This window comes from Stegodyphus dumicola, chromosome 4, assembly GCF_044657685.1.
Source record: "Stegodyphus dumicola isolate Sdum_Otavi_A_Nest chromosome 4, ASM4465768v1".
Classification (NCBI taxonomy): domain Eukaryota; kingdom Metazoa; phylum Arthropoda; class Arachnida; order Araneae; family Eresidae; genus Stegodyphus; species Stegodyphus dumicola.
This window is the reverse complement of record NC_140771.1, coordinates 24761020-24779633: the sequence shown is the minus strand read 5'-3', so window position 1 is coordinate 24779633 and position 18614 is coordinate 24761020. Positions and strand designations below refer to the sequence as shown.

General features: G+C 31.4%; 1 protein-coding gene across 3 annotated transcripts in view; it reads right to left on the bottom strand.

Annotated features, from left to right (window-relative positions):
* Positions 1–18614, bottom strand: part of sgl (UDP-glucose 6-dehydrogenase sgl) — a 54955-nt gene that overhangs the window by 25177 nt on the left and 11164 nt on the right. For all 3 annotated transcript variants that reach the window (XM_035367427.2, XM_035367446.2, XM_035367434.2), the window contains 4 exons: positions 17191–17338; positions 10095–10189; positions 4761–4891; positions 4577–4672 (listed from right to left, as the gene is read on the bottom strand). In XM_035367427.2, coding sequence (XP_035223318.1) covers positions 4577–4672; positions 4761–4891; positions 10095–10189; positions 17191–17338 — 470 coding nt within the window. The remainder of the gene's footprint in view (positions 1–4576; positions 4673–4760; positions 4892–10094; positions 10190–17190; positions 17339–18614) is intronic.

Sequence of the window (18614 nt, the reverse complement as noted above, 5' to 3'; positions counted from 1 at the left end):
CTTAACAGAAAATTTAACATAAAAGAAATCGCTGGGGTTTCCATTTATCTCCATGCATTGCTTAAAAACAAATTTTATTAAATTTTAATTAATAAAATAATCATTGAAAATTTGTGGATATTATTTTCAAATAACAATACTGTTGTGTGCATACGGGTTTGTAATAGATTGAATGCACAAGTCCGATAAAAGGTTAATAAAACTTGTTCTTATCACAAGAAATATAAAAGAATGCTGGATTTTGCCTCAGATATTCATACAATATCACACTGTAATCAGTAGCTATACTATATAAGCTACTAAAAATGTTAAAATATAACACAATGCAAAGAGAAAACTAATCCGATCTCACCACAAATTCGGGGGAAAAAAAAGCTAGCTAAACAACTACAGAGCTGAGATGTTTTTCTCAGGCTTTTTAAAGCTTTCAATAATTCGTGAGAGAGTTCTAGCAATTCCTTCATTTCTGGAAACCAACAGAGTAGAAGTACAGTTACAGCTAACACAGTAGACAACTACATTTATTCAATTTCAATACAAATAAAAGAGATACCCATTTATTCAATGTTAAATGCACGTGCTCTTATATTTTTACTTTTTCGGTATAGCGTTCTTTTAAAACTCATCTCTCACTGCACCATGTGGCGGAAATGAAACAATTTTGATTATAATTATACTAGCATTAGCTATCTAAATACAAAATTCGTAACACTGCACCCTTCCCAAAGGACTGGAGGTCCCGGGCAGTATAATCCCTGGACTGGAAGCCAAACTTACAACTAAGGCATCAATCCAATAATAAACATTACATTACAATAACAAATAATATAAACAATAACTGCAATAAGTAACTTGAAACAACTCAAATACTAAACACAAATCAAATCAAATACAAATTTAGAAACAAAAAGGGCCGTGGTCTTATACTATTTACAATTATATAAACTACATATTATGGCCATAGAAAGGAGCTAACCTGTCGTAATGAATGACTTTGGGTTTAGAATTCGATGACTTACGGATCCGATTTACAACCTTGTTCAGCCTGTTCAGGACTGTGTATGGACCATCCCAAGGTGACTGTAGTTTAGGACAGAGTCCTTTCTGTCGAGTCGGATTCAACAACCAAATCTTGTCTCCTTCATTGAATCGATCACTGGTATAGATTCCTTGTTGTGTCAAACTGGATAAACCCACATCAGAAGACGAGTGGGAGAAAACATCTTGGGTACTTTTCCGTTTTGCCGGCGCAGGCGATAAAGTCGCCAGTAATGGCACAATTGATGCCAAACAGAATATCCTCACTGGTAACCTTTTATGCCTCACTTTCAAAATAAGTCACAGCCATTTCTTGTCAGATTGATTGTTTCTTTCAATACTGGCATACAATTACATAGAATTTTTATTAGATAGTTCAACTTTATGCCCTAAGGCCATTTGTGGAAATTAAGTCAATTAGGATGCAATTACACCGCTCACCCGAAGGCGGAAATATAGAAAAGGTAAAGTCAAGGGTTAAATTCATCAATTCTAATGAGAATGCACTAGCGAAGTAAAGCACTGCGGTTTTACATAATTTCTGAGTAAGCTATTTGTATGAATTGAAATAATTCTTGTATTTAAACTTGTATTCCAAATTATTTAACTTGAAATTAATGTACATAATTACTGAGAGAATTAGATTTCTGTAGTGTATTTTACATGAGATGAGATCACGTGATACGAAGCGGCGAATCAGGATGTTGAACCATGAACGCATAAATTCTTAAATTAACGTCTTTTTACAAATTTATTGTTTTTATTTATTGGCTTTTTACAAAATTTTAAACGATATTAAAATGTTTATGCCTTTAAAATAAAAAATTCTTAGAACTAACATTCGTTAACATTTTTTATTGTGTATATTGTATGTTGTCGCCAATAAAGTCTGCTTGGCGAGATTTGCGCCGGCAAAATGGAAAAGTACCACATCTTGAAAGACATGGTATGCAGCATTTATCTCTTCATTGCTTAATTGTGCATTCTGCAATAACTGTGATGTAATGCTCTCTGAAGACATGGATTTTGGAGTGTTACTGTCTCATTTTACGATGGACACTAGAGTATGTGCTGCAACCACTTCACCTTTCATAACAAGTCTCACTTTATCGCTGATGTTGGCAATTCTCACCTCTATAACCAGCTTTGATAAGTCGATGAGTGCTGAGGCAGCTAATACTCCATGCGTGGTGTTAAAGTTCTTGGGATATTTCAATATACCATACCAGAAATTTTTGTTTTCGTCTGTACACCCAGGAAGTAAGAATTCTGTTCTTGCTGGTTTGTGACACTGTTTTGAGCTACGATTTAATGTACAGATTTAAATCCTTCCCTGTTAATTGCAAATAAGGTTATGTCGTCAGAGGCAGAATGCAATTCATTAAAGTCCAAGGTAAACTAGTATTTCCTTAGAAAGTCCAATCCAAGTATACAAGGATCTGTAATGTCTGCCAAATATGCTGTGTGGTGGTAAGAGGCCAGTTGTTGAGCCAAATCTTTTCAGATGATGGTAACATTGGCTCCCGTGTCGATCCTTATATTGCAGGGAAATCCATTATGTCCCATGATGAAAAGTCCATTACTGCAGAAATCTGAAGCACTTTAAACTGGGGCTTTTCATTATTTGGCCCCGATGCCCTGCAAGATGGGCAATAATTAGTTTCCCTCCTTTTTGATAGGCCAGGTCTTAACTTCCATTCCCTGGGATGTTCTGCAGTTCCAGCACTTAAGGTTAGGTTTCTTGTCACTCTTATTCCATCTGAAGGCATTGACTTGTCTTGTTGAATCATCTAGGCGAGCAGCCATTTGATCCACTGATTCTTGGACTTTCACAGCTCTGACTAAGTGTCTGTCTCTATGGGAATCACATCCATTCGCATATGCCATTATAGAAAATTGTGTCTTATATACTTGCCAGGAGATTTCCCATCATACATGGATAGCTTCAGAGAGGAACGAGCAGGCATGGGTAAAAACTGAAAACCATCAGTACTGCTCCCTGCATTGTTACGAATTTCTTTAAGGTATCAACTTCTTTGGTGACCGCAGAAACCCTATCATCCATTTGTTGTTCCATGACAGAAACTCTCTCTTCTATTTGTTCCTTGACAGAAGAAACTTTCCCTTTAATTTATACAACTTTATTTTCAACCCCGTCTGTTCTGTTCTCCATAGCCTCAAATTTGTTTTCTATTATGCAGGTAATTTCTCTTTTAATTTCTTCTTGAACTCCATCAATCCTCTCTTGACCAGCTACCATTTTTTCTTGAATAGCTTCTGTCTACTCTTGAATCACTTCATCTCTTCTTTAAGGGATTCTTTGATCTCTTCTTTAAATGCAGCAAAGGCTGCCATCAGTTGTCTTAACGGCTTCTCCATCGCTCGTGTTACTGGCATTCAACTGCACTCCTGACACCAAAAAGTGTAGAGTACATACAGGTTCATAATAGATTGAATGCACAAGGTCTGATAAAAGGTTAATAAAATTTATTCTTATCACAAGAAATATAACATAATGCTGGATTTTTTCTCAGAGATATTCGCACAATATCACACCATATAATCAGTAGCTATACTATAAACTACTAAAAACTTAAAAATACAACACAATGCAAAAAGAAAGCTAATTCGATCTCTTGCTGAATTCTAAACAATAGCAACAGCAGCTAACTAAACAACTGAACTGAGATGTTTCTCTCTGGCTTTTTAAAGCTTTCATATGGTCGTAAGAGAGTTCTAGTAATTTCTTTGCTCCTCAAGATTTCTAGAAACCAACAGAGTAGAATTATGATTACAGCTAACAGAGTAGTCAGTTATATTTATTTTCAATACAAATAAAAGATATATCCATTTATTCAATGTTAAATGCACATACTCTTATATTTTTACTTTTTCAGCATAGCTTTCTCTTAAAACTCGTCTCGCGCTGCACTGCACAGGTAAATAAAACAATTTTAATTATAATTCTACTAACATTAGCTATCTAAATACAAAATTCATCACAATATATTTTGACAACTAAAAGATAAAACTAGAAGGGAAACAATTCCAATGTAAAATTTTAAACTAAGCAAAATGACAATTTCAATGTGAAAGAGATTTTTTTTTTTTTTTTTTTTGTAAAAAAAGTATTAGTTTTGAGGGCAATCAGACACAGGTACCTCTTCTTCAGAAACAAAAGCTTTCCCCCCTTTTTTTTTTTTAAAAAAAAAGAAGGGATATAAATCTGATTGCCCTTGAAACTGATATCTTTATTCAAAATTTAAAGCTTGCTTTTTTGCATAATTTTAGTTAAATAATATAAAGTACAAACCCTATTTCTAGCTATGATCTGTAAATTTCACTTTATGTAAGTGACTGGAAGATTCATGAATTAGAGACAAAATTTCTTTTACTTTTAAAGAAAAACTGAACTTCAAGTTAAATTTAATTAATGTTAATATATATATATAGAAAGACACTTTTAAGTAAAGGAAGAAAAAATGAAATGTTACAGTAACACTTATGGTTTACTGATAAGAGATTCACTAAAACTTACGATATAATCTGTTGCTCTGGTACTTTGGGATCATATATATTTAAATTAGCACCCTCCTCCAAGAGATGCCGACAAATGTAAATTGCTGGAGATTCCCTGAAATAACCATTACATAATACTATAAAACAAAGTTCAGTCTACGACAGTAACAAATACTAAAGCAAAATGCATTAACAGTGAATACCTCGTGTCACCAGTATTCTTTTTGAAAGCAAAGCCAAATATAGCAATACTTTTATCTGAAACAGTGTTGAAGAGATTTTCAATGATTCGACGGGCAAATCTGGTCCTTTGAAAATTATTCATTTCAATTACCTATGTGAACAGGATGATATTATTTTTTCCAGTTAGGCAAAATAAATCAATATTTTTGATAGAATACAAATGCATTCAGAGAGTTCTATATAGAAGTCTAGATCTTATTTTCAATATTTCATAATGTAATATGAATTTATTAAATTACAGATAGGTAAAATTATGAAATTATTGATGGCTAAATTGTAATTAATCTGAATTTTCCAAAAATTAGTTTATCAAAAAGTATACTAATATTTAGTTTTCTAAAACTTAAGATTCTCAAATAAAGCCAGAAAAAATTCATTATATGTAAGGAGTGGAACAGTACTTGCATATTACCGCAATCACCTTAGCACAATTAGACGAATTTTATGGATGAAAAGAACAATTACTTTTTACTGTAAAATGTTTTACATAACATAAATATTTTACATTTCAACTATAGATTTATTTAAAGAAACATTCAGTAAATCTAGTTGCAAATGGGTGCTTATTTTTGTTGAGGCAGAAATTTCAGTGATTGCTTTAAAAAATTTGAAGCAATTTTGTATTCTTGCAATTTTTTCTTCTGTAAGAAACTCCAAGCAAATATTTTAAAAAATCGAGTTTAAGTAGTGGAAAAAAACATCACAATTTATTCATAAAAACCACTGGAATTCGGAATACAACAAAAAGAACACAAAGTATGAAGATTGAATATTTGTTATGCACATTACCAGAGCTCGGCATTTTTTTAAACTTTAGCAATTTCTACCAAGATGGTTGTGATAATATGTAAGTAAAAAAACAAACTATATGAAAAATCAACAAACTAATGCTGATTCTATATCTGATAATGATTTTTAATACTCTTGAGGAAAAGTAAACAAAAAATATAATTTTTTTTTATTTAATGCCTGTTGTATTTAATATATAATATTTTTTATTTAATGCCTATGTATTTAATTCCATAAAGTATAAAAGACAGTCATTCATGACCATACTGATTATTATGCATTTAAAAACCAATAAAGTTCAACAAAGAAATTCATGATCAAATTAATAGTGAAAGGCTCTATGCATTATTAATTGAAAGGCTGTACACTAACAAACAACTCTCCCTTTACGATTTCAACAGATTTGTTCTTCACTTGGACTTCATATACAGTCAAAAGTCGTTAATCCGGACTCGTCGGGACTTCGGCGATTCCGGATTATAGATCATCAGTTTAAATCTCGTAAGATGGCATGCAGAAATTCTAACATTAAAAATATGAAACCGTAATTTATGAAATAAAGAACAATTATGATCTAAAGGGTATCAAAATTTGCAAAAAGAGAAAGCTTAATATTTATTTGTTTACTTTATCAAACATTTCTTTTAATGTAAGTTGTTTAAGTTTTGCTTCGTTTCATGTGATAATACTTTCTCTTTAATTCTATTAAACAGACATAATTTCTTGTTCAGTTACAAAGTTCCACTGTTCAAGTCCTATAATTGCTGTGTCAAGAACATTGACTAATTTGTCAATCGAAATTTTTTCGTTTTGAATAACCTCTGTTACTTTTTTTCCGCTATCGGAAGAGAATTATAATGACCAGGAACTTGTTTTAAATCATATCAAAGACGGAGCATATCGAGATGAAATACTACATTTGGTAAGGAATTATAAGCCAAATAAAAACATCTGCGCTGAAGATAAGGATAGTGCTGACAAATCAACTTCCAATTCATTACGCGCCCACCGCGGCCGCCGAGCAGCGTGAAATTGATAAACAGATTTCGGATTTAAAAACATACTTTCGCTTTAGATCCTTTACATATTAACAAATATATATCGGAAATTCCATTTGATATAATCAAAAGTTTAAGCTTACTTTTATAAAATTGCTCTTACAGTCTGCAAAAAATAATAAGCCGGATCCAATTCGAAAATTAAGGAACAACGCAATCATAAACATTAACTGAAATAGATAATTAGATAATTTTAGCTTATATGTCCATTATACATAAAACGCGCACGCGAAAACGTATTCTGCACTTGCACACACTGATATGCGCAGTCGTAAAAGGTCTTACGCGCACGCATAAACGCCTATGCGAATGTGTCAACGCAGCGCATGCGCAGAAAGTTTTTAGTTTTGATGTCCGGATTATAGATCATTCCGAATTATGGGTGTCCGAATTAATGACTTTTGACTGTATAATCTTACAAAGAAAAATAAAATCTATACAAGTTGCATCTCAAACAATTTAAAATGTAGCATTTCAAATGACAAATCTGGATCACTTTGGCAATGAATATATTGTTTTAAATAAGTTAATAAAATTAGGATACATCATGACAAATCATAATGTAAGTAACAAAGCATGGAATTAATTTATTCTTAATCACTAAGTGAGATAAAGTTCAAAAGCCAAATACTAGTAGGAAAACTGATGCTTAAAAGTTTTTTTTTTTACTTTAAAATCCCCAATGAAATTACTTAATACAATTTTCTGGTATACTAATTTTTTTAAAAATCAGTGAGACTGTGAGATATTTCGCTCTGTCATGTGTTCATTTTTCATTGCGATTTGTTATAACAGCTTACTTTTAAATGTTGAAAACAGATTCTCTCTTATTTCCATTACATTGAAGAGTTTTGTTGTAGTATACATTGGAATTGGAGTTTCAGTTGTTCATGGGTGAGTATGGTGGCCAGTATGTAATTCTCCAATTTAATGTTTTTTCTTTCTTTTTTTTCAATGAAAACAAATCACTGCTTTCATGCACAAAACCACAGTGCAAAACAAATTACAGAAGAATATAAAAAAACACATACAATTTTTTTAATATATCAATTTTCATTTATTAATTAAAATTTGTATTTTAGATTGTTGAACTATGTTTCACAGGGTTCGTAGCCGCATTTTAGTTAAAAAAATAAGCACCTATAAGCAATTTTCAAGCACATTTTAAGAAAAAAAATAAGCACCTGTATAATTACATTATACACAACTGCATAACCTTAAAAGAAAAATTAGACTTGCAATTTAAAATATGAGCAATGCAATATTTATTAACAGAATGAGCATTACCTCAACCATGGAAAACAATTAACTTTTTTTTAAATTTTAAATGACAGTTCAATTTACAGAATTTGTTTACAATGAGAGAAAAAAAAAACTATGCAGAACTAAATTACATTACAAGATTTAATGATGAAATTTCAGTTCAAAATATAGAAAATAAATAATAATAAGCTATATTAATTGTATTCGCTTGGCACCTAATAATAAATACAATTTAATTTTCCACTCATATTAATATTTAAATAATTTAACTTAAATCAAAATTCTGAACATTTTCTAAATTTTCATTGCATAACAGTTTTCCCTTAACATGTATTCCAAACAAAGTAATTTAAGTAAAAAAGAGGAACATTTCGGAAATCAGGAGACGGGAAATTGCTTCATGCAGTCATCCTTTAACAGTAAAAGCTTAACAAACCCGCATACTCGGAAATTGCTGAATATTCCGTATAGTCGAGCGTAACTGGAAAAAGGGGAGGGGGGAGATTGTAGCCGTTCTTTAGATTTCTCGGCCAAATAAATGATTTTGACATTTCGATATGTGCATCATATAAAAATAGACAATGGAACTGAGAAATATTCTGCTTAGAAAGCACAGTAAAACTCTTTTAAGTGTTCATAAATAAATCTCAGACTGAACATCAAAATTAATTATATCTGAAAAATAACGCAAACCTTATTGCGCAATACGTGCAACGTAATTCTTCCATACGTGATATTACGCAATCGGAATAAACAGATGCCGGTATTCGGAGAATAAAGAACTAAATAGAGGAAAAGAAAGAGACTTACTAATCTGGGGTGTTTCTGATTCTAATTTTGAACAGACCGCGTTAAATTTTCGGAATAGAATCATTCTTCGCTTGGGTTGGGTAGACCGCAAAACTTTTAGTCCTATTCAATCCAGATTGGACAGTGACGAAAAAAAAGTCCACTGCTTCAACATAGAGATTTTCCGGAGAAAGGGGAGAACCTCCCAACCTCTGTACTGTATAATGTATTAACAAAACAAAACAAAAAACAAAAAAAATTATTTTGACTATTTGATTACTTTTCTTTTATTTAAGCCATTCCGAATATTATTCCTTAGAAAGCTAATCTGTGTAAAAATACACCCATTTTTGGAAATTCATCTACACTTCAGCAGCTACTGCAACTATATTATTATAAATATTCATACATATGCTCATAATATAAGCATAACGATCATAATAAACACGAACATGAACTGACCACGTGGAACGAGAATGCAAATTATTAAAATCTTGATAGAAATTCAAACGTATGTAGTATTTGGGTGGGAGGAAAAGAATAACGAAAGTACCGGAATTTTGTACGGTTTTTGAAATTTTTTGACCAATAGAGCGACGTGCACTTGTCTGTACTCTCGTGCGCACCATAGGTTACGTTAATGCAGAGAAAGGGGGAACAGCTATTTCCGGGAATATGATTCACTATCTGACGTTCCATATAAGGAAGAAAAGTTGTTTATTTAGTTTCAGCTTTGGTACGGGGGAAAAATGCGCGTTCATTAAAAAAAGCACTAAAAGCAAAAAATAAGCACTAAAAACAAAACAAAACAAAACAAAAAAAAAAAAAAAAAAAAAAACAAGGGTTTTAAAGAAAAAGTAAGCACATATAAGGGCCTTTATATTTTATTTTCAAATATAAGGACTTATAAGCACTTGTAAGGACCGTTACGAACCCTGTTTCATTTTGATATGCTGATAATGTTTGCTGATTTACGACAAACACTGATAGATAGGCAATCTTTTTTTTATTTTTTTTTAAAGTCACCCAAATTGCCAACTTGCAACCAACAAGTAACTTTTATAATCTATTTCATTATGTAATTTATTTCATTTTCAATTAAGACTTTATGTTGCCTAAATATTTTGTAATTAAGTGACAGAACAACAAAAAGATCATGAAGTGGAGTCTCGCTAATACTAAACAATGAGAGGAAAGAATTGATTCAAATAAAACAGTTACCAGTATTCTCATTTAGCAAATTTTGAATCCATGAGCTTAAGCTTAAGAAATTTAATAGTGTCAATTTTGCTTTCAAACATTAATATTCATCAACATCATCTTTATGTGAAAAAAAAAATTAAATGTTGATATATTTCTTACAGTGAGTTAAATGTAATGAAAAGTTACACAAACCTGAAACCAGAAGGCAGCAACAACAGGTAAATTCAAACACTCTGATAAGTACACCATATTTAACACATCTTTTTGGAAACAGCTTCCACCAAACCCTGTTCAACAGAGATTTTTACATGAATACCAAACATATAATTTTCATGAAGATTTCTAAGAAATCTAAAAACATCAATTAATAGTTTCTCAAGACAAATAAAAACAAAGAAATAATTTGATTTATTACGTATTAATTTTCTTATTAAAAATTGGTGTGTTATAAAAGTATTAGAAATTATTTCATAAAAAACAGGGTTTGTACACATTTTCTGCACATGGAAATTAAGCACTTTTAAGGATTTTTAAAGACCATTAATGAAAAAAATTAAGGACCCATCAACAAATGGGAACTGAATAAATTCAATTAAAGATACTAGGTATGCTGAACTTCATTTTAGTGATACCATCCTAAGAATGAAATAGATCCGCAAGTAGAATGCATTATTATTAAACATAATTATAAAACAAATTCGAGAATCAAATCAATTTTGTAAAATTTATCAGGTAGCATTAAATATTTTACCCTCGTAATAGTTGGACATAGTCAAAAGAAGATTAGTGACATTTTATTTATGTTTTACTAACACTTAGCTTTGTATGTTGATTTTTTCTTTTATGTCTCATATACTTTCTCAGTTTAGAGGTTTAGTAAATAGCAGGTAGATTTTATGTCAAATGGCATAGGTTAAAATAAGAAGTAAAATCATAATCAGCATGATTCATTACAAAAGACTGGCTGTTGTCACCGCTGCTGCTTGCCTGGAGAGAGGCCTACTGATCAGAACAAACCTGAAAGCCTGATGTAGGCACAGTTGGCAAGTTTCAGTTGCACTATGCCTGTCTGTCGCAATTAGTGTCATAACTTTGTGTAGAGTTCCTGCAGTTGTAATCCAGTTAATATATTTTAAGGTTCCAATAAGCCAGTAAAGCACTAGAGGTGATAAGTTGTTTTGTATTATTAAGTCTCACTAGATGAAAAGAATTAAGTTTTACATTAATTTTTATATTTTTGTGCTGTATCTTGTGACTACAGTGTAAAGATTAATGTAAGTCAATACTTACTTTTAATATGCAGAAATAACTTTTAAGAGTGACCAGTTAATTACAAATTACTAAATTAGCTATTTAGATACCATTAGCAATTATAGATTTGCATGGCCACTATTAAATTTATTTTTTAAAATATTTGTCGAAAAAGTACTATGAAAATCACAATCTATTAGCATGTCACAATTTAAAATACATGTAATTTATAATATTGACTTGTAAATGATTAAGATAACTACACATTAAAAGCTACAAAACATTTATGTTTTGTAGCAACAATACTCAACAAAATATTTATGCATCTTTTTAATTTGAAGCCTTTCCAGACATTCTGGCTAATTTATGTCAATTTCCTTCTTTTTAAGCATCTTTTATAAGAATTAGAAATTTGTTTCAATATGCAAACCAATATTCTCGCTAGTTTCTGCGTGTTTTATCGCCTAACTTGTCAATCTCTTGACTATATACCGATGAGGTTTTACTTGATCTGGTAAAAGTTGAATACTTCCAAAACCCCTAACAGACAGGAAGCAAATTATCGCCATGTCTGAAAGTCAGATAAAGGTTTAAATAAGCTTCTTATATAAAAAGACCTTAGAACATAAAGACATGCTCTTATGCTAGCAAAATTAACTACAGTTTATGGTGATTTTATTAAACAGGAACAGTCATATTCAAACTAAAAATGTGGACTAGTAATCAAAGACTACACAATTTAATTTTAATGTAAGCTGGCTCAGTAACTCGTAACATAGTTATCGCATAGCAAATTCAAATATCAGCAGCAATAAGATGCATAATTACAAATTACCAGAATTGGCAGGAACTAACGCAGCATGCAAGTGGAGGCAAGAAACAAATTCTGTCTTACAGCCTCAAAACCTTAGTTTAAAAACTATCTAAGTGATTTTCATTCTGGTAAGGAAACAGAAAGGGAAAATTATAGCAAAGGCTGAAACTATAAACAACTGCTTAATTTACATAATAATAATTGGACATATCTTTAAAGAAAAATTTTCTTTCCCTTTATGTATTTGGTTTAATTCTTCAATACATTTACTCTTTATTTTAGAATTTTTGGATTTTATTAAAGATTTCTGTTATTCTAAAAACTAAATGCATTTAGAAGGTATAGGAAAAGGTGCTAATTTTATTTCTTTAGTAATATGAACTTTCAGAATAAATATGAAATGATATATGATAAGGGCAAATTACAGAGCCCATGTAGCAGAATTTTTAGAATTTAGTGACACATCGAGCAACAAAATCAAGAAATGGCAAAATTTTAGCATTTAGGAAGGCACTTGGTAGCAGAATTTAAGAACCACAGAGTTTATATCAGGTGGGAAAATGTATAGCACCAGCCATGTGTATGATGCTCAGAGTCATTGCTAGGGTTTTCAGCGAAAGGGGACAACTGAAGATAATGCTCCCCATTCTGTATGCGTAGAATGAAAAATCATTTCACTCTAAAATTTTGTAACATCAATTTTGCACCCCATGGGTGCTGCTCCCAGGGACAAATCCCCCCCTAGATTCAAAGGCATTACACTAGAAATGCAGCAGAAATGTATAAGGACTTAAAAAAAAGGAGAAGAGAATTCATAGAAAGAAAAAGTAATCATACTTGGATGAAGTTTACAGAGATATTGAAAATCTGAAAACAAAAAAAGAAGCTCGGAAATTTTATCAGCTGATAAATAATATCAGAACTATTTTAATCCCAGAACAATAACTTTTAGGGGGGAAAATGAAGAAACATGAAGAAATCTAGAATTCTAAAACAGAAGAATTCTAGAAACATGAAGGAGGTTCTGGTTTGTTGGCATAAGTATTTTGAGGGTCTGCTTTTAGGTAGAGATAGAGAAGAGGACATAACTACTTATAACATGCTACCTACTATGAGTTGTGAAAGAAATATTATGCAGCAAAATCCACCAACTCTGTACGATGTTGAACTGGCAATCAAAAAGTTAAATAATAATAAATCAGCTGGACTGCATGGCATCAAGGCAAAGCTTTTAAATATTAATGAAACAAATTTACATAAAGCAATCCATTATCTAATTTGTTGTATATGTACATAGGAACAAATGCCCACTGAGCGGGAAGAAGGATCTGTTTGTCCTATTTATAAAAAAGGAGACAAGCTATGTTGTAACTACAGAGGAATTACCTTACTGAATTTAGCATATAAAATCTTCTCCATTATCTTGTATACACAATTGCTTACATATACTTCTAATGTTATTGGGACTTTCCAGTGTGGATTCCAGAAGGGAAAAAACACAACTGATCATCTGCATTGTATCAGACAGATCTTGGAAAGAAATAAAGAATAAAACATTGAAACCTACCTACCTGTTCGTTGACTTTAAAGCTGCCTGGAAATGGCATTATTAACTACTTGAAGCTATGTTGGAATTCAATATCCTGAAGAAACTGAGAAGCCTCACAAGTGAAGTGAAAGCAAGTAAGTAAAAAAGTGATATATAGAATTAAAATTTCAACATATCTTTCAGAACCTTTTTATAATGAGAAATGATTAAGACAGGGAGACTCACTATCTTGCCTGCTGTTTAATGTAGCTCTAGAAAATGCCACAAGAGACTCTGGAATAAACACAAGTGGAACCCTCTTACACAGAACCTTTCAACTGTTGGCTTTTGCCAATGATATTGATATCACTAGGCGGTCAAAATGAGCATTTGGTCAAGGCATTTGTCTCGCTTGAAAATGCAGTAAGAAAGATGGGCCTAATCATTAACGAAGACAAAACTAAATTTATGATCGCATCTGATAAAACTGTTGATTTATCCCCCTTGAAGATAAACAGTTATACCTTTGAAACAGTAAAACAATTTAAATATATGGGCACATTGATCATAAGTTGGAATGATATAAAAATTGAAATAAAAAATAGAATATTTATGACTAATAGATATAACTATGGTCTTAAAAAACAATTTAAATCCAAACTAATCAACATAAAAACTAAATTAAATTTATATAAAACTTTAATAAAGCCTGTTGCACTTTACACAAGTGAATGTTAGATGCTTGACAAAGTAGAGAAAGATCAAATATCAACTTTTGAAAGAAAAATCTTTGGACCGGTACAGCAAAATGGAATGTGGACGATTCTCTATAATCATGAACTATATGGAAAATATAAGAAATACGGTGAAACTGATATTGTGAGAATTGTGAAGGCATCTCGTATCAGCTGGCTAGGTCATGTACTTAGATATGATGATGTATTTCCAACCAAAAAGATAACCTTTTCGAGAAGTGAGAGAGTAAGACAAAAAGGAAGACCCCCCACTAGATAAAGTCGAGGAAGATTTAAGGTTAATCAGAATTAACTGATGGAAGGCTATTGCACCGAATGGGGTCAGGTGGAAGAAACTTGGAGAGACAGCCTTGGCCTGTAATAGGCTGTAGAGCTTATGAAGAACTTTGTCTGAAGCTAACACGTTTATCTCATTCATTTGTTGTTTTGTACATAATCTGTGATTTCTGTGCTAGTATTTTTTTTTTTTTTTTTGCTGGGCCATTTTATTTTTTGTCTGAGAGATGAATGGGAAAAGAAGTTCTTTTGCAGCAATTTCAAATTACATATGATCATGTTTACTGAAAATTCTAACAATAGTATGGCTGCTCAGCATTTCTCTTTAAATGAAAAACACGTTTGAGAGTGGAGAAATCCTGACACAGATTTTGCTAACAGATCTTTTGTTTCAGCAATGATGCAGCAAACCAGCATTAAACATAAGTTAGAAAATTATGCAACTCATTTCATTGAATATAACTTTTTTCATAAACTTAAGAAATAAAAAATGTGTGATATTTAGCGATTTATCAGGCAAACTAATAGGGAAAAAAAAAAACTTCCCCGAGATTAGTGTATCTATATGTAAGCTGACCCTCATAATTTATCTTCAGAAAAAAATCCAAAATTCTTGGTTTATACACAGAAATATAGAATATGTATTCTTCAAAATTGAAATTGTAACATTATGAATAGCGATGTGAAAATAACAGGATCAGTAGATGTCAGAGGAATATGCAAATGATTAAATTCTTGTGTGCATCTGGTTACATGATACCCAGTTTCTGGCTATAAAAGTCAGTAGCTGAATCATTCCGTATATGATATCAATGACAGATTGCTGTAATGGAACTATTGAAGAAGGGTAGAAAATGCCTTGAAGACATCAGTGAACTGAATATCAACAGTCATTGCCTGAGGATTGAAAACATATTCTAGAACTGCATGAGTTCAATTTGTCACTGTGCACAACTGCCAGTTGTATTGGATGAGATATAAGTACAATTCAGCGATGTGTGGCATGATGGACGCAGGACCATCTGAGAACATGTCAAAGAGGCTGTGGATCATCCAGGAATACATCAGATCGCACAGATCAATACAGGCAAATTCGACGAATGTTTCACGAGGACCCGATCCCTGTGGCAAGTCATATTCAAACCTATCATTATAACAGAAGGGGTACTTGTCTCTTGCCGAACAATCCTAACAGGTTGCATAGGGCAGAGATGTACACATGGTGGCCAGCCACTTGGGTTCTTTTAACTAAGTGACACAGGGCTGTGTAAAGCATGTGAAAGGTTCTAATTCTTAAAATTTCAGTTTGGCAATTTTTAGAAAACCTCCATGTTGAAGAAACATAATCATTTATTAGTTTAAATTTATACAATCAACTGTTTAACCAGTTGGCTATATATCCATCCTTTCGCTTGGCACACATCTGAAACCAAAACATTCTACCACAGTTCATTGCTGATTTTACACCTACTGAACAGCTTATATCCTTGACACCAACCTGGCAATCACTTTTTGCTATTTTTTGCTTTCATTATCACATAACCATCAACTCATGGCAGACTGAAAAATGACTCATGCAGCGATGTCTATAACATTTTAAAATATGTTAATAATTGAATACTAAACAGCAGAATAACCTTTTATGTTGACATTACATTTGGGAATGATTACAGACTTCAACCAACTGTGCTGCGAAGAGTTGAATTTGTTGACGAGAAGTTTAACAAAAATTTCTTTCCACTTGCAAAAAATATATTTTATAAATGATATTCATAGGCTAAATGGTTAAATAAAATAAAGTCTTACACAGACTATTTTTTTTTTTTAGCTAAAGGGCAATACATTATTTTTAAATGTTTAAATTTCTTTAAAAAATTTCAAATCATTCTGCATAATATTAACTATAACTGTTTAACAAGGCATGGCAATTTAATTCTTGGAATGCTATTTTAAAAACATATGTATGAACACACACATTACAAGATATTGTTACCCAACACTGACTCAGATAGCAATTGTATTTTCTAAAAGTAGACCTAGAGCACATTTCCCAGAATATTTCTCAGTACTTGTCTACATTCTGCTGATGATCTAGAACCTGGAAAATTCCAAAATCTGGAATCATCGAAGTCCAGACAAATCTGATCTTGGGCTTTTTATTTAATACATTCCAAGGAGGACCTACTTTAAGAAAGCATATCCTAGGTCACATGAAATACACTGTATTTTTTTTTTTTTTTTTTTTTTTTTTTAAGAATTTAACTTTTGAAGCCACTCCAGAAGCAATATGCTGCAAGTCCAAATGCTCTTTCAAAATTGCTTCATGGTCTTCAAATAATGTAAAACTATTGTCATTTGGTGAAATTGGAAAAGAAGAATATTTGTTCATCAAAACTAATTTTATTCAATAATAAGAAAAGGAAATTTGCGTTGTTATCAGATTTTAATAAAGATAATAAGTTTTGAAAACTTTGAAAGTGATTTTTTACATGCATAAATTTTAATTGAAGCATTCCAAATATTTTTTTGAATCATAGTAATATGCAGTGCAGTATATATAGCTCCTTTCTCTAGCAAACAAAGTGACAGCACTGTTTGATACTAAGGTACAACTGTGCTTTTAATTACAACAGATATTTTTATAACAAAAGCAGTGATACTTACCAACACTAGCTGTTAAAAATTTAGGTCCTATTCTGCTGTCAGTACCAATTCCATGAGCCACTTCACTGACATCTGCACCAGTAACTTCACAGATTGCAGATATTGAATTAATTGCAGATATCCTTTGAGCTAAAAAAGCATTTGCAGCCTATAATAGAATTATATAAAGATTTAATGAATAAATATACAGAAATACACATAATTAGTTCAAATTATTCAGAATTTCAATTAAAAAACTGACTTCCAATATAATTAAAATTGCTTTTTGCTAAAAAAAAATAAGCTATGCATTTGCCTTATGGCATTGAGGTGACTATGTTAGATAAAATGAGTAAACATAACAAGAGTGATGTAATAATAAGTTATACATACATAAAGCAGTACACAAATCACAGACCAATGCTGAAATCACAGACCAATATATAATAAAAAACGGTTTTTTAAGAAGACATTTATTTTGCAGCATTTACAGACATTTAATTTCTCAGATTTTTAGTTTCAGGAATGACTGAAGCAGAACTTAGTAATTATATTCCATGGACAATACTCACAACCAATTTTACAGATGTGGTCTTTATATGCATTTATAAAGTGTGATAATTCAATTACCAGAAAGAAAAATATATATATGGAACTGTATATTTATGGATAATGCTACCTTCAAAATTCTATATCACATTTTTCAGCCTTCTTAATCATTAGTTGGTCTGAAATAATATAAAACCCATACCGGCACAGGATCGACACTAGCATATGGCAGATAAAAAAAAAAAAAAAAAAAAAAAAAAAAAAAAAAAAATAGAAATTTGATTATGATGCAATTTAATCAGTAAGAAGTTTAATGCACATATTGACACAGTATGCAATGGACATTGCGTAATGTAGCAAAGGATTCTAATTAAAAAAACTTCTAATCAAAAAGGAAAGGATTTGATTAAACTATGATTTTCAAGATACCTGTATGGGATCAACACCAGCATAACAATAGCATAAAGGCTGAAACTCGAGTTGCATTGTTGATGTGCTGAAAGAAGCTGTTGGTTTTATGCAGTCAGTCTCAGTCATGTGCTGCATTTCTAAAAATTCTACTGATATATTAAAACTGGGGTTCTAAGTAAATGCCAGAACACTAGTTCTAAGATTTTAACAGTATTTATGATTTTCATATAAAAATTCATATTAATTCATTATCTAAAAATTTCAGTTGCTCATTTTTTTTTTAAACAACAAAATGCACATGCAAGTATCTACCTTCATGATAACTAATACTTGCCTCCATCAACCTAAAATTTACCCATATATTAGTTTACAAATGTTCAAATATTTGCATGAATTTTATACAGTTATGGCAGGGGTAAAATGATATGGCTATTCAGGGAAGGAAAATTATCCTAGCTTTAATAATGCTGAGAGCTATTCCAACA